This window comes from Miniopterus schreibersii (assembly GCF_964146895.1).
Source record: "Miniopterus schreibersii genome assembly, chromosome: 16".
In the NCBI taxonomy this organism is placed as follows: domain Eukaryota; kingdom Metazoa; phylum Chordata; class Mammalia; order Chiroptera; family Miniopteridae; genus Miniopterus; species Miniopterus schreibersii.
In genome coordinates, this window is record NC_138116.1 from 23,850,828 (window position 1) to 23,872,211 (window position 21,384).

Consider the following 21,384-nt stretch of genomic DNA (forward strand, 5'->3'; position numbering starts at 1 on the left):
CAGGAGCCCCCGGTGAGCAGCAGGTGGTTGTGGGTGTTAGAGGGTGAAGAGGGGGTGAGTTCCCTCCCCGCTCTCCCAGCAGCAAGAAAAGCAAAGGAGAGGAAATGGGTCCACAGCCCGTGCCACCCCACCCCAGCCTGCACTGTCAGTGGCAGAGTAGGCCATGGTGACATTTTCCCCCTTACTCAAACATCTACCCCAGAGCTTCTCCAAATGCAAGGTGCCTAGGAGTCGTCTAGGGGTTGTGTAGGGCTGAAGCCCTGCCAGATTCTGCATTTCTAACAAGCTCCCAGGGGATGTGATGTTTCTAGTCTTAGGACCTCACTTTGAGTAAAGACAGACTACAGGAGACACAGTTTTACCTGTGGTACTTAGTCTTAGCTATCAAGGGCCATCTGAGATAGGGTCAAGTGATTTTAGACAGGGACACCAACAAATGATGCTGGGACAACTAGACATTCATTCATCTATGCAGACTGAAGCCCTACTTCATACCACATAGACTAAATTGATAAAACTTCCAGAAAAGTATAGGAGATTATTTTCTCAGTCTTTCAGTAGGCAAAGATTTCTTAGAAAGGACATGAAAAGCATAAAGCCTAAAGAAAGTTGATACATGAAGTTCTTCAAAATTTAAAACACTACCAAGAAAATAAAGGAGCCAAAGATTGAGAGGGAATATTCATAACAGATATGTCTGACAAAAGAATTGTATCTGGAATAAAAAAAACTCCTGTAACTCAGTAATAATCATAACCCAGATAATTGGCAAAAGATGTGAACACACACCACAAAAGAAGATGTATAAATAGCCAATAAGCATGTGAGAAAATGCTTACCCATATCATTTGTGATCGGGGAAATGCACATTAGAGCCACAAGCAGGTGTCACCATACATCTACCCTATGACCCAGCAATTCCACTCCTAGGTATTTATCCAAGAGAAATAAAACCATCTGTCCACACACCTGTACAAGAATATTCAATGCATCTCTATTCATAGTAGCCCAAAACAGAAGACAATCCAGATGTTCATCACCAAGAGAGTGGATAAATAAAATGTGGTATATATGTACACTGGTATATTCACTCATCAGTGAATAAAAACCAACTACTATTAAATAGATTATCCCTACCATGCAACATATCAAATGTTTTATACTGAATGAAAGAAGGCAGGCATGGAAAATACACACTGTGTGATTCCTGGGGTGTTGTGATCTTGATGCTATCACTGCACTCACAGACCTTGACCTGGCCCAGAGACCCATTTTATTATTCTTATACAAATTATCCTAAGTACTACAGGAGAAACAGAAATATTAACAGGCTAATTTCAATAGAGTAGAATTGTCAAAGAATTGTTCCCTTGAAAAGCATCAGATAGTTCTGCAGGAGAATTCTAGTAAACATTTAAAGAACAGATATGTTTAACTCTTCTAGAACAGCGATTTTCAACCAGTGAGCCACAAGAATTTTTACAGCATGCAGTATCTGACTATTTAGTCGGAGGCACTGACCTCTTTTCCCTTAAACTGTCAGATTTTAAAAAATGACAACAGCCAACACAACAATAGCCACCCGGAGTGAATGAATCAGAATCATACCTATTTTTTTGTCAGATTGGCCAAAAAGATATTTTTTGGTGTGCCGCAGAATTTTAGTAGTTTATGTGTGCCACGAGATGAAAAAGGTTGAAAATCGCTGTTCTAGAATATACAAATAAAAGGAAATTTTCAAAATTCTTTTTATAAAGTAAACGTAGCATTGATAGTAAAACTTGTCATAGAAAACAAAACAAACAAAAACTAACCCTACAAACCAGTCTCACCTATGAAAAAAATCTTAAAAACTATGTCAGCTGACAATCCCACCAGGACACCAAAGCATAGCACACCGTGATCAAGTGGAGCATAATCTAAAAATGGTTTAATATTTGGAAACTGAATGGTTTAATATTTGAAAATTTATTATTATGACTCCACATAAGGTAATCTATTAATAGTATAAAAAGTGAAAAATTAATATTATCTCCATAGGTGCTTGAAAAGATATCCATACACAATTTTTTTAAATACCCTTCAAAAATGAAGGTGAACAAAAGATTAAACATAAAGTACCACAGGATCCGGCAACTCCACTCCTAAATATATATGCAAGAGGAATGAAAATAAAAACATAACTTGTACAAGAATATTCAAGCAGCATTATTTGTAAAAACCAAAAAGTGAGGGAAAACCAATTGTCCATCAACTGATAAATAAATAAATAAAATAGGGTGAAACCATACAATGACAATTATTTAGTAATAAAAAGAAATGAAGGACTAATACATGCTTCAATGTGGAAGAACCTCAAAATATTTTGCTATGTAAAAAAAATCAGTCACAACAGACTGCATATCGTATGATCCCATCGCTATGAAAATCCAGAATACGCAAGTGTTTAGACACAAAGACCAGCGGCTGCCTAGCTTGGGGGATGGAGGCGGGGAGGGACCGCCAATGGGTACCAGGTTTCTTTTTAAGATGGTGAGAATGCTCTAAAATTAGATTATGGTGACGGTTTTACAACTCTGTGAAAACACTAAAAACCAATGAATTGTACACTTTGAAGGGATGAATTTTATGGTGTGTAAATTATATCTCAAGAAAGTTGTTTTCATAAAAAATAAATGGTCTAAATCCCCCAAATGAAAGGCAGAGACTGTCAGATTGAATTTTTTTTTTTTAATTCACTATGTGCTCGCTAGAAGAAACTGACCTTAAGCATGAAGATACAGATCTGTTAAAAGAAAATGAATTAAAAAAAAAATTACCATGGAAATACGAATTAAGAAAGCTGAGGCGACTACATTGATTTAGGGCAAAATAGACTTCAAAACAAGAATTATCAAAGCTTATTCAAGAAGAAATAGATAACCTGAATAGCCATATATCTGTTAAAGAAATTGGGGGGGGGGGAGAAATACTATCAGGGATAAAGGGGGAAGGGGCATTTCATGATGATAAAGGATCTGCTGATCAAGAAGACATTTCAAGCCCCAATGTGCGTGAATGCAATAATGGAGCCTCGAGGTGCCTACCATGCCTAGAGTCATCTACCATCGCTCTGAATGTGTTGGCCAATACGAGCAGACGAGAAAAAGAAATAACAGGCATGGATACTAGAAGGGGGCAGCTCAGGTGATACACGGGGTATACCTAGAAACTCAAAAGCATTGACCAAAAATAGAAATAGAAACGATGAGTGCTGTCAAGGATGTAAGGCAACAAACATGTTTACACAGCAGGAAGAAGTGTCCATTGGTGCAAACTTGCTGGAAGGTGATTGAGAATTATCTACTAAAATGTTTATACGTACGTGTCCTTTAGCCAGGGGGATATTTGGACGGGGAGGTTGGAATGAAAGGTAAGCACAGAGAGAGAGAGAGATGTTGGAGTGAATGAGGGTTTAGAGCTGCAGGCCTGGAAAGAAAGCTGCACCCCAGGACAGAGGAGGTGACTCAGGGCGGAGTTGGCCAAGCTGGCGAGGAGCCCAGGCAGGGGTGGCCTAGCCCAGCCAGGCCAGGGCAGCATAGGTTTTAGCACCCCTAATATTATAATCACACATGTATTCAAGAGCACATGATGTGTTTCTTTTTTTTTTATTTGAGAGAGGAAGGGGAAAAAGAGAAAAGAGAGAGAAACATTGATTTGTTGTTCTATTTATTTATGCATTCATTGGGTGCTTCTTGTATGTGCCCTGACCAGGGATCGAACCTGCAACCTTGGTGTATGGGAACAACTCTCTAACCAGCTGAGCTACCGGCCAGGGCCCGTGGTTTGTTTCTTCACATTTGGAATATTAGTTGTTTGATTACTGCTTGTGTCACCTCTTCTGTCTTCTTTCATTTTGAGTCACCAATAAAATGTAAGTTGAGCCCTGATCAGTGTTGCTCAGTGGTGAGAGTGTCGACCTGCACACTGAAGGGTCAAGGGTTCAATTCCCAGTCAAGGACACGTACCTGGGCTGCAGGTCCTATCCCTGGCCCCGGCTGGGGAGAGTGCAGGAGGCAACCAATTAATGTGTCTCACATCGATGCTTCTCTCTCCATCCCTCCCTTCCACTCTCTCTAAAAATCAATGGAAAAAATATCCTCAGGTAAGGATTAACAACAACAAAAATTTAAAATTTTAGTAACCCTTCTTTTACTCTCCTGAAGTGCAATAATAAATAATATGCCTTCTCACACTTACTTTAAAAAAAAAAAAATCACAATATAATGCCTCGGCTGTAGCAGAAGGGGGAAAAGAAAAGGAAAACAACTTGTCACCAAATAACACATATTTCAAAGTGTCAATGCACAGGCCCCATGACACTAGAAAACATGAAAGTGCCAGATGCTTGTCGCTGTCTATAATAAATAAGTTAGGATTTAAGGTAAGTAGTAAGATCAGAAATTATTCTGTATAAGGACAAAACAGAAATGAAAGAACAGAGACATACTATCAAATGCTAGAATAAATATTATTTTCATCTGTGTTTTTAAAACTGCAAAACCCAATTACCTTTTGCGGTCTATACGTGTAATGAGAGCGGGATCCTAGCCTGGGATCATCCTTGCAGGGTTTTCACTGATGTGAACCTCTGTCCCTGCCCAGCAGGGCCCCCAATCACTGTGAACCGTGATCACATCACCACATCACCAGAATATCACACACACACACACACACACACACACACACACACACTCCCCTCCCAGAACCACTGAGTTATTGCTTCAAATATTAGCCCGCCGAGTGGATAAAACTCCAACTGTCTATAAGGAAGTATATATGCCAAAATGTAATAAACAGTGGTTTTCTGAGGGAGAAGGGGAAATTACAGAAAACATTCCCATTCTTCTTTCTTTCTTTTTTTTTTTTTTTTTAGAGCATGTCTGTATTGTGTAAAATTTCTCTTACAACCTGTATGAACTTTGCAATACAAAAATATAAAAATCCGACAAAGCTATTTTGGAAACGATGTGTCAGCGCTCCCTCTAGTGCCCGTGTTCCTTTTGCTCCTTTCAAGGAGGGTTCAATTCCACGGTGGGAAACCGCTCATTCACCTTTTTTATCAACGCCAAGGCGGGCGCGGCCTGCAGAGGGCTCCCGCTCAGCCCCCCGAAGCTCCCCTCACCCTGCCTGCACCGCCCCCCGCTGGCCAAAGACCGTACTGCGCCCCCCGGGAGGCGACGAGGGAGGCGTGGGCACTGCCGCAGGGGCTCTGACCTCTACCGTTGACCTCTTGGCAGTCTGGTGAAGCTTATGGGCCCCCTCGCAGAATAATGGTCTTTTAAGTATACAAAATAAAATACATATGCTTAGAAGAAAATCAATAATATTGAAGTGGTTATCAAAACATATGTGTGTAGTATAGGAATAAATGTGCTTCCTTTTTAGCGCTTTTAAGTAGCCTAATAACTAAAGAGTCACCACCAGTGAGAAGCATACACGGCATTTTGAACTATCGGTGGTTTGATGTGCTAGTGTCTGTGATTTTTATTGGTGACAAAGTCACAGGTTCTGCTAACACACAGAAGCATGTGCTGACACACATACTATTTAAAGGTTAGTGCAAGTCAACATGTAATTTTTCCCATCCAAATTCCTGGACTCCCTGAATTGTACACACAGGCCCCCTTGGGTGTATGGCCGTGGGCATGGTTAAGACTCCCTGGAAGGGGCACGGGTTCCGGAGAGGCGCTCACGTGGGTTTAGGGGGAGAGGTTGGCTTTTGTTTTTTTACGCCGGAGGGAGGTAAGTTAAGGGCATGGCAGAGGCGGCTCCCTGGGCTGGGCGCCCAGGGGTGACCCACGGGGCCCCTCCCCGCCCTTCCTCGTTTTGACCTCGCTCGTCTGGAGGAAGTGGAAGCTCATATGTCCCCGAGAGGGGCTCCCAGCGCCCGGCCTGTGCTCCTGCGTGTCCAGCGCCCACCATGAGGCCCCTCGTGCTGCTGTGGGGCTGCCTTGTGCTCCCAGGTGAGATGGGCGGAGGGCGTAGCCGAGGGGCGTAGGGCTAGGCCCAAGCTCGCTCGTTGGGTCCGGGAGAGAAGAACCCCTGACCCTGCCTTTCCTTTCCCGCTGTGCCTGTGGCTGTGAGCCTTCCAGCCGGTCCTCAGCCGCCTCAGCCCTCAGAGGGCCCGGCACTTGCTGGTTCTGGAGCCCAGAGCCAGGTGCTGTCCCAGGCTAGGGGTTCCAGCCTCTTGGTGGCTGTGAGAGAAGCTTTACCTCTCTCATCGTTTTCCTGCTCGGGGCCTGGAGGCAGATAAGACATCCCCTATATGGCTGCCACCTTAAGCTCCGCAAATATGTCTTCACCTTCTGCTAATACCACTCACACCAACCCGAGAGGTAAAGGATTATCCTGTTTCATCAATGCACAGACCTGCTTTTTTTTAACCTTTAACATAAAAAATCAGGATGCACCTTATACGTGATGCCAGTTGTTCAATTGACAATATTTTTCTTAGTAGTATGTAAAGTTATAGTGTATCTCACAAAGGATAGCATCTTAAATTAAATGAGAATGAAATCTTCTCATTCGGGACAGCATGGATGGACCTAAAGGGTATTATGCTAAGTGAAATAAGTCAGACAGAGAAAGACAAACACCATATGATTTCACTTATATGCGGAATCTAAAGAACAAAATAAATGAAGAAACAAAATTGAAACAGACGCCTAGATACAGAGAACAGACTGATGGTTGCCAAGGGGAAGTGGGTGGGGGGCTGGGTGAAAAGGGGGAAGGGATTAAGAAGTACAAGTTGGTAGATACAAAATAGTCACAGGGATGTAAAGTACAGCATAGGAAATATAGTCAATAATATTGTAATAACTGTGTGTGGTGCCAGGTGGGTGCTGGAAATAGCAGGCGTAACACTTGGTAAAGTATATGATTGTTTAATTACCATGCTGGACATATGAAACTAATACAAAATAATATCGAATGTAAATTGTAATTTAAAAATAAAATAACTTTTTAAAATAAATTGCAAAGTGCGTATCGTAGAGAAGAAAACCTGTCACTGACAGAGATAACCTATGTTAATATGTTGCTTTTTCTGCCCTAGCCAATTTGGCTCAGTGGTTAGAGGGTTGGCCCTCAGACTGAGGGGTCCTGGGTTCGATTCTGGCCAAGCGCACATACCTCAGTTGCAGGCTCAACCCTCAGCCCCTGTCAGGGCTTGTGCGGGAGGCAACCAATCAGTGTGTCTCTCACATCAATGTTTCTCTCTCTCTCTCCCCTCCACTCTCTCTCTGAAAAAGCAATGGAAAAAATACTCTCAGGTGAGGATTAAAAAAAAAAAAAGTATTTTTTTTCTTTAAAAAAAAAACCAACCCAGATAATTCAGTATGTATACTTTTGTATCCTGCCTTTTCATGTGTTATTATTTTGGAGCCCCATCTTTAAATCTGAGTCTCCAGTTATTAACATGACCTCTTGTTAGACACCCAGGCAGACTCTGAAAGTCCATATGAGGAGAGGAGCCCCACAACCTTATCCCATTTTAGCAGGAGGTCAGCTACCCCCAAAAGGTGGCCATCCACAACCAGTTCCTCGCTGTGCGCTGCCCTGTGCGGTGTGGGGGACTCTCCAGAAGCAGCAGAACTCCCTGAGTCTCAGCTGCGCCCGCGCCACTCCAGACTCCAGCTGGAGCAGCTCATTGCAACAAGCCATGAGGCTGGTTTTCCACGGACCTCTTCAAACAGAAAGGGGATTTTGTGGATAAAACAAATGTTCACCCTTAGGTTATTATGTCTATCAACATAAAATAATTATTTTCAACAGAAAAAAATTAAATAAGACATTCTCATCAGCTATAGATGAGAAACTCAGAGGCCCAGAGAAGTCAAGCGACTTCCCAAGGTCACACAGCTACTAAGTGGCAGTGCTGGGATTCAAACTCCAAGCTGTCTGAAGCTAGAGCTTCCCCACCCGCAACCCTTTAATATGCCAGGTTTAGGGAAACAATTATATAGAAATATATATATTTCAACAGCCCTGTCCCAAGGTCTTCTGCTGGGAGCAGGGAGTGCCAGCTCTGACAAGGCTGCCCCCAGAAAAGGGTGATTGAGAAAAATCTCTGGTCTTGACCCTGGTACTTGAATCCAGGGAATTCTGACCTCCTCCTCTGCTGTAGTTTCAGGTTATGGAGCCCTGGTGGGCCCGAATAAGATCAGAGGATTCGAAGGTGACACTGTGTCCCTACAGTGCACTTACGACGAGAAGCTGAAGATGAACCAGAAATATTGGTGCAGGAAGAGCAGGACCCTCATCTCCCGCTGCTCTGACATTATCTACGCCAGAGAAGACGGCCAGGAGAGGAGAGAGGGCAGGGTGTCCATCCAAGACAGTCCCCAGAAGCTCATGCTCAACGTGACCCTGAGGGAGCTCACCCTGCAGGACTCGGGAGAGTACTGGTGTGGCATCAACAAACTGGGCTTTGATCAGATTTTCCTGGTCTCTCTGCTAGTCCTTCCAGGTAACAAATGTCTCTCCTGCCCTGGCTGGGGGACAGGAGATGCAGAGGGGAAGAGGGAAGGGAGGGTATGTGGTCAGTAGTGGACCCAGTTTCCCCAACACAAGGGCATAACGCCACATGTGGGGGGTGTCTCAAGGACTCGGTGAGATCACACAGGTCAAATATGCAGCAGCGTTTGGGGCACCGATGTTGCCTGAGGCTCAGCTGTCCTTCACTCTTGCTGCCCAAGGTCGCACCACTAGTAGGTGGCAGAGCAGCATGAAGCCCAGGTCTGTCTGACTACAGGCTCAGTGCCTTTCCTCTCTGTCCAGATGTGGGAGAGAGATTGTCATGGGGAAAATGGACATCCCACAGAATAAAAAAGATTCCCTCCCTCCCTGGAGTCAGAGAGATTCCAGAGGATTCCTCAGGCTGGGCCCACAGTCACTGCATCCCGGACCTACGCCATGGCCACGCTGGCCTCACCTGTTTGTAGCTTCAGCTCTTCCTTCTCACTGCCCCTTCCCCAGATCTGGAAGTCAGGTGCGGGGAGTGCATGGGAACCAGCCTCAGAGGGCTTGTTGAGCTCAGAAAAATTAGGGGGCTGGGGCTGGGGCTGGGGCTGGAGTCATGGGGCTCTGGCTGGGGATGGAGCATCTCTCTGGGCACCCAGAATCCCACCTGGACCTGCTGAGCCAAGGAGAAAAAAGCCAGAGAGGGCCCAGGGGGTGCGCAGCCCCAGCTGCAGTGTCAGTAAGGGTGACATAGGTCTTGTATCCCATTTCACAGATGGGGGGGTGAGGCTCTGAGAGAGAAAATGATTTGCCCAAGGTCTCATAGCTGGAAGTGGTGGAGCCAGGATTCAAAAGCAGGTCATTTTTGGCTTTGGCATCTGCTCTTTCCCTCTCCTGGCCCAAGAACTGGGACCCATCCCACCCCAGGCCCCTCCCCACTGCCAGATCCCCATCACCCATGGGCCTTTATTTTAATTCAGGGAAACAAAGATAAACTTATCAAATAACAGGAGCATCAAAACCACTTTGAACTTGTTCTCAGCTATTTACAAGATTCTCTGATGTCTTCCTGTTATTATTCAGACCCCGTTTTCACCTGATGATGGTCAATTTTACCTATATTTGAGGCTCTCCTGTTTTCCTCTTACCCTCATTTATATTTATTTGTGTATAATATATGCATCATTATATTATCCTCTTGTATTACTCTGTCAGCCTCTCTCTGATGACAGTTGGGATATTGAAAATAAAGAAGGCTAATGGCAGTGGTGTGCCGGTGAATGTTTAACAACTGGCTGGGGAAGCTCCAACTTGTAGTGTTTGCCCATTTCTGTGGTGTAAACGCCCCTGCCATGGCCAATTTCCAGCCACCAACAGTTTAACAACTGACTCACAATTTTTCCAAAAAGCTAAATGTTAGCTCTCACAAGACTGTGTGAGCGTCTCAGCACACCATAGAGTATGGGGAAGCATTAGAAGAATTTCTAGGAAAGTCAGAGCAAGACAAGGGTGCCCACCATCGTTGCTTTTATTCATCATTGACTGGAGACTATAGGCAATGAAACAGGACAAGATTAAGAAGTATAAATATTGGAAAGGAAAATAAAAATACTCTTTATCTGCAGAAGATTTGGTCATTTACTCAGAAAAATTGGAGAAAAACTGACCTAGGAAAAACTTCCTTGCTCCTTCGAAGGAAGGTGTTGTGGAGGAGTTGACTTTTGAGCCAGTGCTTGGTATGTTCAGTAGAGATGGAAAGGGAAGACGTGGCACACGGAGGAACAGCATGTCGAAGGTGTGGAGGAAGGCAGGAGGCTAGCTGAAATGGGACTAGAGGGCAACTCTGTATTGCTGGCTCATGGGATGTGAAAGAGGTAAAGTCAGCAAAGTGGGTTGAATTCTGAGTTTAAAAGGCCTTCAAAGGCATGAGAGAAAGTTTGAATTTTAGCTTATAGGCAATGGGGAGCCATTGACTGTTCTAAACAGAAAGTGATGGGGTCCAATATATATTTTAGAGACAAAACTGGCAGCAGTGTGAAGGGCAGCGTGGAAAGAGGCCAGTGGGCAGTGGGGGACAAGGGAAGCTGAAGGTCTGAGCTAAGTGGGAGGCCAAGGGGACTGCAGGGGGGGAGGCCAGCAATCTGCTGGAATCTACCACCCATGGCTCCTGAGTGGCTGAGGGGAAAAGATGGCGAAGCTCGAGTGGAGATGGGGGTGGGAAAGCTGCTGGCTGCTCCCAAGGGAGGAAGTCTGCTCAGAGTAGTGACCCCTGCCTCCCTGAGACCAGACTTTCCTTTCCTCTAGGTCCCTGCTGCCCATCCCCCACCCACTCCTTCCAGCCTCTTGCTACAAGCCTCCAGCCCAAGGCAAAAGCTTGGCAAACTCAGCCCCCAGAATTGAGTGAGTGAATGGTTTTTCTGCCCCTCTTCCGCCTCTTTGTAGAGAAACAACCAGCAGGTGCCTGCCCGGTGTCAGACACTGTCCTTTGTGGTCCCTCATCTTGGGAGCTGGGTTGTCAGCTAAGGAATGGGAGGCTCAGCAGGGTTAGGTCACTCGCTCAAGGTCACACAGGAAGCAGCAGAGCCAGGAAGTAGACAGCCTTCAGTCCAAGCTTCTGTGTGTTCAACCAGGGGTCTGAGGGGTGAGCAGGAGATGCTGGGCCTTTTGCCCTGACCTCTGGGCCTGTCCCTACACCCTGCCCTGTTGATCCCATGGCTATTGAAGGAGGTCAAGGCCTACTGAGACCTAGGCGATAGGGGTGGGCATGTGATGGTGACATGAGAACTTTCAGGTGAGGGCCGAGGTGACAATTAGCCAGGACTTAGGGAGAGGGCAGGAAGGCATCTACCGAGTGGTCACTGCAATGGGTCATGGAGGGGGGGTGGCAGGTGCACCTACTCAGAGAACAGGCTGTGGGCACAAAAAGGGCTGGAAACTGTGCACGGGTGTGGGGCATCCTGAGATACGGCCTGCTTGCTAACCGGCTTCATCCAGGCCTCTGTTTGCTTCCTGGGCCATCCTTTACCTAGGATGTCCTGCAAAACTGGCCCGGGGGGGGGGGGGCGTCAGGGGTCAAGGCTCAGAGGTCTGGGGATGGGATTCCGGGGCCAGCGAAGGTGCTGAGGCATTGCTTTTGGACTTGTAGCTTCTCCTGGTGTCCACCCAACAGTCACCACAGCCGAGCAGGGGAAGACAGAGGCCAAGGCCTCTCCATTCACAGGGACGTCCCCGCCCAAGCCCACAAGAACCTCTCTATACACAAGAACCTCTCCGTATTCAGGGACCTCTCCTCACACAGTGACCTCTCCAAATGAAGAGACCTCTCCTCACAAAGCAACCTCTCCTCATGCAGGGACCTCCCACCCACCGACACTCCTGGACTCCACCTCAGCAGAAGACACCAGTCCAAGAAGCAGAAGCTTCAAGTCCAGGTGAGCTCCAGGTGACCGAGGTCACCTTTCAGGCCATCACCAAACTGGAAGGGGCCTTTGAGCAAATAAGAGCCTAATACTCCTTCCTCCAGGTAAACAGCCTCTTCTCGTGGCCACAGCTTGAGGCAGTGAGGGCAGATTCAGCACCTATCCCCTGCTCAGCAGGGCCCTTGAGCAGGGAAGGACCTGCCCTACAGGGGCTAGCAGCCCTGTTGCCCTGGACATGCAGACCCACCCAAGGTGAAGGGTCCCCCCCCCTTGCTCCAACCTTGGGGACAGCCACTCAGTTCAGTAGCTTTTGCCTGCACACTTTGCACTGGACCCTGTGCCAAGCATGAAAATAGGTAACAAAAAAACTTTTTTACTACCCAACTGGAGTCCTAGCCTGAAGGATTGGTTCTTGGGGGTTCATACATGACTGCATTCAGTTCCTGACATCCAGTAACTGCTGGCAAGTGCAGACCCAGCTGAAAGGGTCTCCTGGGATGGGCAGTGGGGGCTGGGGTCCTTTCCTTTGGGACTTACTAGATGTTTGGTCCCTGGTGCCCTCTGATCTCCTTGGGAAAGACAAGGGGCATGGCTGGGACTCAGAATAAGAATGTCATGGTACACAGCATGCTGCTGATATCTGGTGACAGCCATTGGGCACCTTCTGCAGGGTGTCCCCCTCAACGGTTCGCATGTTGGCTCCGGTCCTAGTGCTGCTGATCCTGCTGCTGGCCGCAGGCCTGGCGGCCGTCGTCGGCAGGTGCATAGCCCAGTGGAGGAAGGAAGGTGAGCAAAGGCGGATGGGAGTGGGGGGAGGCTTCCAGCCCAGGACCTCCCTGAGACCTGCAGTCCTCCCCACCGCCTCGGAGGAACCTTGCTGCTCAGTGCTTCTGTCTGAGATGCGGGCAGCAGGAGTGCTGCCCCTCCGTTTTGAGGGAACCGCAGGGCCATCAACATTAGGAAAGAAATCATTCCAATGGGGGAGTGGGAGAATGGGGCTCTCGGCTTGCTCATCCCAACTCATCAGTCACTTCTCTGCCTATCGATCCCAGAGAATCCACCCTCATTCTCTGCAGGTCTAGCTCCTCTTAGCATTTTGCCTTGTTTGAGGACTGACCATAAGGGAAAAGGCTGGACCGAGCACTTGAACTTGAGCGTGACATACATTGTGGCCACTGGGTCTCCAGAGGTGCTCAGCTTCTTTTGAGGTTTGGCTTCAAATCCCAGATCTGCCACCTTTGTAGCTGTGTGACCTCGGGGAAATCATCTAACTTCCCTGAGCCTTGGCTTCTTCAGATCACTGATGTATGTCCAACAGAAATAGAATACAAGCCACATGTGTTATTTACAATTCTCTAATAGTCACATGAAAAAAATTTAAAAGAGACTAGTGAGGTTAATTTTAATCATATACTTTATTTAACACAGTATAACCAAAATATGACCATTTCAACATGGAAACAGCATAAAAATATTAATGACATATATTCTACATTCATTTTTTCATACTGAGTCTTTGAAACCAGTGTAATTTGGAGTAGTCACATTTCCAGTGCTCAGTGAGCATATGTGGCTTGTGGCTCCTGTGTTGGGCAGCACAGATAATAACTGAAGTAAGAGTAATAAGAACTACCATGTTCCAGGCACTGTTGTGTGGCTTATGTTGCTTTTATCTCCTTAAACTTCCTCAATACTGTGGAGTTAGGAACTACTTATTACAAATATTCCCATTATACAGGGGGAGAAACTGAGGTACAAAGTGGTTAAGTGGCTTGCTCTGCGTCTGCATAGCTAGGAAGTAGTGGAGCCAGGACGATATTTGGGAAAGCACTTTGCAGATTGGCAATGTTGGCCCTGTGCAGGTGGCCGCGTGGACATCTTGGGCCTGCCTCCCAACTCCTCCCTGTGCCGCCCCAGGAAGAAATGTCAGCTTTGCCCATGTCCCCAAATCCCCGCAAAGGAGTCAGGGAGGAGCATAGAGGAGCATTCCTCATCACAACCTCAGAAACTCTTAGCATTTTGCCTCTCAAGTTGTGGTCCCCTGCTAACAGCAGTGACACCCCCTGGTAGCCTGTTAGTAATGCAGATTCTCAGGCCCCAAGGCCAACCTACTGAATTAGAATCTGCATTTTAATAACATTTCCTGGGGCCCTATATGCACACTGAGGTTTAAGAAGCGAGGACTTGAGCACACAGAATTTTGCTTCCCCAGCCCATTTCTGGCCCACAAGAGGGGATTTCCATGTACTAATCTCAAAAGGCCGGGTCATTGCCAAGGAGCTGAGCTAGAAGGAGCCTTTCTGCTCACTGCCTGCTACCCTCTAGAAAGCCCCTGCTTGAAGGTGCAGGAGGCCAGTCCACCTTCGTGGAGCAACTGCAGGCTACTCCTGGCCTCACGATGCTCCTTCTGGTCTCTTTCAGCTCAACTGACCATAGAGACACAGAGGGGTGAGAAGGTCCACCTCTCATACTTGGTAAGTCAGGAAGCATGCCAAAGGCCAAGCTTGGACCCTCAGACCCCGCAGGGCTGGAAGTCAGGACTCCTGGGCTCTGCCTCTGCATCTCCCTACCTGGCCTTCCATGGCTGACCTCAGGCAGGGATTGCTTCCCACCTCCAGGGAATCTATGAGCCCCAAGACCAGCCCTTCAGGCTGTAAGCTGACAGCCTCCCTACTTACCCTGACTTCCCACCAGGGCCCAGGCAGTGCTCTTCCCCAAGCCCAGTGCCCTCTTCTCTCCCCCTTTTATAATCAGAGAAGATCAGAGCAGGACCCAGAGTAGGCCTTTGAGATCATCTAGTCCAGCCTTCCTCTAAGCTTGGTGTGCACACCCTTTCAGAACCCTAGGGTTGGTGGGTGGGTGGTGTCAGAAATATACTCTCCCAACCAAAAGCTCTAGGGCTGGGGCGCAGGAACCTGAATTTTAAACACTGCTCCCTGGGGATTCTGATAGCACACCAGAGTATGACAGCTACAGGCTCTAGTCTGCTTTTGCAGAAGAGGAAACTGAGGTCCAGAGAGGTAAAAATCTTGCCAAGGTCACACAGCTAGCGGTGGCCCAAATAGAGAACAGGACCCAGATATCTCAACTCCCATCTCTCCTCTTTCCAGACCACCCTACTGTTTTCTCTGAGCTTTTCTTGGCTCCGAGACACAGGCTGAAGGTGGTGCTCAGAGAACCAGGGGGAAAAAGGAATGGGGGTCCCTTCTTCATCTTCCTAGAGAGGGGAACCTGCTCTGAGGCTACCTACTGCAGGGCCCTTCCCTGACCCCTGCAAAGAGAGACCGTCCCTTTCCACGTAAGGAGAGGACTGCAGAATCAGGAGCTCAGGAAACCAAAGCCCCACCTGCCTCGCCCAACCCCTCCTCCCTCAGCTGTTTACTGAGATGCCTCCACTCCAATTCCCTTAACGTGAGGGCAGGAAAGGGGACTGCTACGTCTTCTTTCCTGGCGCCAGCAAAGACAAAAGCCTCTGGCCTGATCCCTCTTGGGAGGGGTGGGGGTGGGGGGGTGGGAATGGGGTACTGGGCTTGGCTTAGGAAGCAGCTGTTGTTGTCTCAGGAAGCTCTCCAAGGCCAAAGGTGGTGGACAGGAGTGAGGGAAAGGTCAAGGAGAGGGACAAGGGCTGCCACTGCCACTTTCAGAGCCCGGCCCCTTGGCTATTTGTCCTGGGGCTCACTCCTGGCCAATGCCAGGAGAGGGGCTCGGGCAGGAGGGAGAGCCTCCAGGCTGCTGTGGGGAGGCGGTGGGGAGGCTGAGAGTGCCTGCCCCAGCCGTGTCCCCTGCTCTGCCGCTGTCCAGCCCACACTGGAAGGGCTGCCTTGCTCTGCTTCCTGACAGAGTCACCCGTCCTGCCCCTGCACCTGTGGGAGGAGCGCAGGAGCTGAGGGGGTGGGACAGCCCTTTGTTAGGAGATGAATGGAACAGGTCTCCCCAGAGGGTCAGAGGGAAGACCCTGTGAACATGATCAGTTGAGAACTTTTGCTTTTCTTTGGCTTTTCTGTTTGCGCAGAGCCTGGTGGTGGAGTTGAAAGGGTTGGGGGTTTTCTTTGCCCATGTTCAGGTCAGAGGGGAAAGGACACTCTGCTCAGTTGGACAGAAAGCCCAGGATGGGTAAAAACTCAGAGGGAAGTGTTAGCGATCAGACCAGCATCTTCTTTCCCCAGAGAGCTACTGCCAGAAGCCTTTTACTCTTTTCTGGCACACCTACTATGCACCAGGGGCACTGCTGTGTCATTGAATCTTTGTAACTCCTGCACAGCTGGGTGTTATTTCCCCTTCTTACAGAATAAGAAATAGAGGATCAGAGAGGGTAAGTAACCTGCCCACAGTGACTCAGCCTCAAAGAGGCAGCACTGGGGAAACTAACTAGTCTGTGGGGCCAGTTGCAATTCCCTGTGCTTCTCCACCCCCCACATTGAAGAACAAGGGGTTGCAGAGTGGAGCCAACTCCTCAGCCTAGGACTGTTCCCCCAGACTCAGGACAAAGAACCACCCTCCGTCCGTGAGCTCAGGATGGCCATGCCCCTGACTCCTGTAATAGCCCACCTGGGAGTGCTGGGCTCAGATCAGGACTGGACTGTCACTTCTCGGCTTCCCTTAGTCTTTGTTCCTATTTTTCTAGTGCCTAGCAGCAGGGGCTGTCATATATATCTTGTATATTCAACAACCCAGAAAATGCCCCAGCGCTTGCTGGAACGGGCCAATTGTCCACAGTGTGGGCAGAGGGACCGAAGATAGAGACCCACACCAGACATGGGGTAGTGTTCCTGGCCACTGCCTCCATGTGAAGTTTGGTCTTGCCCTATGAGGTTCTTTCCTCACATTCAGTCCCCCTTGAGTAGGTGACACTTCTGTGACTGCTGGTCAGCAGTGACTGGGTTTTAACCAAATCACAAAGCTGTAAACATGGATTAATGGGAAATGGACCTGAGTCCACTCAGGGAGTCCTCTGGTCAGCCCCGGCTCTACCATGTCCTCTCCATAGGCAGGGCTGGAGGGACAAGGACCATGAGTGACAGCATTTGTGAAGTCTCCTTCCCCCTCCCCCCATTTTCTGTCCCCTCAAACATCCACCTCTGCCCCATCCCCTGAAGCTAAGGCATTGATAGAGGCAGGAGGCCCAGTTAGTAGACAAGGGGCCCTGAGACAAGAGAAGTGTGCTACGTGCCCTGCCTGACTGCTGTAGAAGAGCTTGGGTCTGAGGTCAAACAGTGGCGAATGAGTGCAAGCCCCAGCTTAGCCACTCACCAGCTGTGTGCCGATGGCAAGTTACATAACCTCTCTGAGCCTCAGTTTTCCCATCTGACGGGTGTAGTTACAAAAGTGTGAGATGAGACAACCGTAGGTGTCCAGAAAACAGTAGCTCCGATCTTTAGCTTCAGGGCCATCAGGCCATGAGACTCACAGCTGGACTCCTCCGGGCAGCTGTGCCCTTGGAGACTTGGCCAGGGGCCTTGGCCAACTACAGCCTGTGCTCTGCCCAGCTGCTAGGACAAGGGAGCAGGAAGTGAAGGGGCCTGGCATCCCAACCTGAGGACCCAAGGGGGCAGGAGGGCCTGGGTGAGGAGATGGGCTTCCTCACTCACTCTAGACACCTACCGCTTCCCTGGGCCTCGGTGTCCTCATTTGATCAAGGAAAGGTTACTCAGAGTGGTGATCTCTGAAGAATTCTTCTCAACTGTTTGTTATTTGGTGGATCTTTTTTTTTTCAATTGACTTTTTTTAGGGAGGGAGGGAAAGAGGAAGGAAGAGAAGGAGAGAGAGAGAGATGTGAAACATCAGTCAGTTGCCTCCCAAAAGTGCCCCGAATAGGGACTGAACCCACAACCTGAATATGTGCCCTGACCGAGAATCGAACCCACCACTTTCTGGTGTACCAAATGATGCTCCAACCAACTGAGCCACACCAGCCAGGGCATATTTGGTGAATCTTTGAGGTGTCCAACTTTGCATTCTCTGCCTATTACAAAAAACCTGCAGCTAAAGCTAGAAATAACAATAATGAAAGCAAATTAATCATTCCAAGAGTTCCCAGTTGTTGAGTGATAAAACATTATCATGAGTAGTCAGTATAACCCTGAGGAAAAGATTTATCCCCATTTTACAGCTTAGGAAACTGAGCCTCAGGGGAGGTTAGGTGCCTTGCCCAAGGTCACACTGAGACATAGGAAATTAGGCCTAAGGATTGTGATGCCACAGCCCATGTTCTCCCCCTTGCCCACCCCTCCTGCATTTCCCCTCTTTCCCGCCTCACAGACCACCCCTCCTGCCAAGAACGGGCTGTGTACTGACTGAGCCTCTGTTTCGGCCTCTGGGGAACGGCCTGGTCCCGGAGTCCGCTGTGACCAACCTTGCAGCACCCACTGGGCCTCACGCCAGCCCCAAGCCCTCCGCCAGCCCCTACACAGAGAGCCGGTGCCAAAGCCAGGTGTGGACAGAGGGCCCTGGGGATCGGGAGCCACCCAGTCTGGCTCCTCTCTGACAGTGCGGGGAAGTGGGGGGGGCTCTTTCCTCAGCATCACTCCCCAAACTCTGCTCCCCCCACGTGCCCACCTACCCCATCATAACCGCTTCACTTGGGAACCAGAGCTCTTGACCTTACATCTATTTTCCCATCCAGAAAATTCTTGAATTGCTCGTGGGAATCACAGTTTAAAGAGCTCTGGGCTGGCAGGCTTCCAACATCTAAAGCCAGAACATGGCCTGAGGCTCCCTCGGGGTTTGGATGAATGGGTGGGGGGGGCATTAAAAACCTGGGGTTCTGGGAGAAGTTGTTAGTTCCTGTGCCCCCTCAGAAGGACAGAGGCCTAGAACTGTGGGGAAGGCTGGGTGGACCGAGAAGATACTTAGAGATTCCCCCCAACTGGACTCTGCTTCCAACACCAGTGCTGTCCTTACAGACACCGGAGGAAGCCTTCTCCTAGGACCCAGGGGGTGGGCTTCCTCTTCACTTGTCTGAGCAGGAGCTCAGTTCTCTGTGTTCATCTCAGTCTAGCCACAGAACGCCCTCCAGGCCAGACCAGAATGGCTGGATTTACACTAATTCAAATAAGCTTTGTGCCCTGGCCTCAGAGATCACCTGTCAGACTCCAGGGCTCTCCACAGCACCCCAGGCTCTCCTCCTGCAGGCCCCAACCTGACCTGGAAGCCTCCATCAGTCTGCATGGTGGCCTCACAGTTCCAGTGGAGACTGCGACCTCCCCAATACGTTAACATCCCTGGGCAAGGCGTGCAGCTGCTGGGCCCTCCCCTGGTCCAGGCAGGGCCTAGGAGACCTGATCTGAGTTTATCTGCTGCGGGCAATCCCCTGGGCGTGGGTGCCCAGCAACAGGCTCCCCTCCTCCTCCAGACCCCACCATCTCCTCCCTTCCTTCCATCCTCAGACTCAGCACCACTTTCTCCTGAAGAAGATGGGTGGGGGGAGACATGCTAGGGTTAGAAAGGTTCTGATTTCTCAAAGTGCACTTGTGAACCACTTGCATCCCAGTCCTTCAGGAAGCTGGTTAAAAATGTGAGTTCTGTCCTCCATCAAAACCTTCCAAAACCACCCCAGAGTGAGGCCCAGGACTCTGCAAATCACAAGTGCCTGGTGATTTGAGGTGGAGAAACAATGGGCCCAATGAACTCTGAGGTCCCTCCAGCTTTTCTTTTCTTTTTTATTATTGACTTTAAAAAGAGAGAGAGGGAGAGAGAAACATCAATGTGAGAGAGAAACATCTATTGGTTGCCTCCTGTACACACCCCAACCAGGGATTGAACCCACATCCTGGGTATGTGCTCTGACCGGGAATCAAACCCTTGACCCTTCCATGCACGAGACAATTCTCAACCAGCTGAGCCACACTGGCCAGGGTTCCCTGCAGCCTAGAATCTACATTTGGAATGTGGGGTCTTCTAGCTGCCCCTATAGGGGCTGCACTGCCCATGAAACCAAGCCCCAGCTGGAGGTTTTCCTGGGCCTACCTGAGTTCAGGGCCAGGGCAAGTACACCCTGGAAGGCAGGGAGTTGCCTTTCCGATCTCCCCACCCAGCCAGACATTCATTCCAGGATTTGGAAGAAGAATGGAGAAAAGCTTGCCTCCTTCTTAATGAAAAAAAAAAAAAGTTAATTTCCTGTGGGCTCTGGTGGGGGGTTGGGGGTAGGATACCACTGATGCAGATGGACCTCTAAAACGGAGGAGGAAGGGGGTAGGGCAGGAACCTGAGGGGAACCTCAAGGTGACCCTGATCAGGCCCCCTGATCAGCTACTATATATTTTTTTTTATTTTAAAGTGATTGGAGGGGGGGAGGCTTGCCCAGTATATAAAACTTAGAAAGATGGAGGGGAAAAGAAAACAAGCCGTCCATCATCTCACCACTGCTGAAGATCGTCATTAGTGCATTTTGTTCCACTTCCTTTCAGTCTTTTTCCTTCATATCATTTGCTGATGTTTTTTCACAAATTATTTTGCATATACAATTTCATATCCTGCTTTTCCCAGTTCATTATTGTAGCATGTAAGCATTTTTCCATGTTCTCACACGCCTTTTATAAATAAATGTTTATCAGCTGTGTAATATTTCATCGTATCAGCGTGCTTTCATTTCATTGTTCTTTCACCAGATAATTATTTCCTATTTTTGCTTTGCACAAGGCTTTATCTGCATTTGGAGATTTCTTTTAGAAGGATTTGCGTATGTGAAAGTGCTGGGTCATAGGGTGTAAATATTTTTGAAGTTGCTCATGCCCATTGCTAAACAGCTGACAAAAGGACAATTCCGAGATGTTCTAAATTAAATTACAGTGGGCAGGAGAGTGAGCAAAAGAGACAGGAATAATTAACCAATTAATTATTATACTGGTGAATTAATTAACCAGTTAATAGCTGTGAGTCAACTGACAAGAGACTGCTGACATCCCTGAATGGCTTCTGGAGCTTTGAATCAACCTCCCGGCCTCTCCCAGCGGACCCCAGACACCACCGCATCCAGCATATGCGTGAACTTTCAGGACCGTTGCCCGTAACCAATCAAAAGAATGAAATATTTCTTTCTTCCCCAGAATGTGCTCCTATCACAGAACTGTCCCTGTCCCCCTTCTCTGCAGCCAATGTAAATTCTTTCCAAACAAATTACATCTTTCTTCCCAAAACATGATATAGAAAAACTTGTCAACTCTAGGATGGGCAAAATGCTGCCTTCACCAAACCATGCTGTTGGTGGTCTAGACTTCATGCCTCAGAATCTCGTCCTTTTCTGGCTAGTAATATGGCCCAATATGCCCTTTCCTTTAAAAAAAAAAAAAAAAGGCATTCAGCCGTGGAAGTTAAGCTTTCTTTGTTGTTGTTTAACACAGCTTTCTGAGATGGCAGAACCAATCTCACTCCCACCAGGGCCTCACAGTCAGCATTCCTCAAGCCCTCCCCAGCCTTGTCACCCATCCCTGTGGGTGCAGCAGGAGAAACTGTAACCTAACCT

General features: G+C 48.3%; 1 protein-coding gene across 6 annotated transcripts; it reads left to right on the top strand.

Moving 5' to 3' along the window:
• Nucleotides 1-5,865: 5,865 nt before the first annotated feature.
• CD300LG (CD300 molecule like family member g) lies at nt 5,866-20,489 on the top strand. 6 transcript variants are annotated; one of them, XM_081162496.1, is made up of 7 exons: nt 5,900-6,005; nt 8,171-8,512; nt 10,810-10,905; nt 11,651-11,936; nt 12,595-12,710; nt 14,346-14,398; nt 18,183-20,483. In XM_081162496.1, exons 1-7 carry the CDS (start codon nt 5,963-5,965, stop codon nt 18,219-18,221), a joined length of 975 nt encoding a protein of 324 aa, XP_081018622.1. In that variant the 5' UTR covers nt 5,900-5,962; the 3' UTR covers nt 18,222-20,483. The 6 variants fall into 6 exon arrangements, with proteins under 6 accessions (XP_081018623.1, XP_081018627.1, XP_081018622.1 ...); XM_081162498.1 differs by having other exon boundaries at nt 11,786-11,936; XM_081162499.1 differs by having other exon boundaries at nt 11,858-11,936.
• The last annotated feature ends 895 nt before the right edge of the window (nt 20,490-21,384 follow it).

What these genes read in the sequence shown, in the direction of transcription:
- CD300LG (XM_081162496.1), top strand. Translation starts at nt 5,963, where the DNA reads ATGAGGCCCCTCGTGCTGCTGTGGGGCTGCCTTGTGCTCCCAG. An exon ending in CTCTCTGCTAGTCCTTCCAG is followed by an intron (nt 8,513 to 10,809) that starts GTAACAAATGTC and finishes CCTTTCCTCTAG; the next exon opens with GTCCCTGCTGCCCATCCCCC. An exon ending in AGCAGAAGCTTCAAGTCCAG is followed by an intron (nt 11,937 to 12,594) that starts GTGAGCTCCAGG and finishes CACCTTCTGCAG; the next exon opens with GGTGTCCCCCTCAACGGTTC.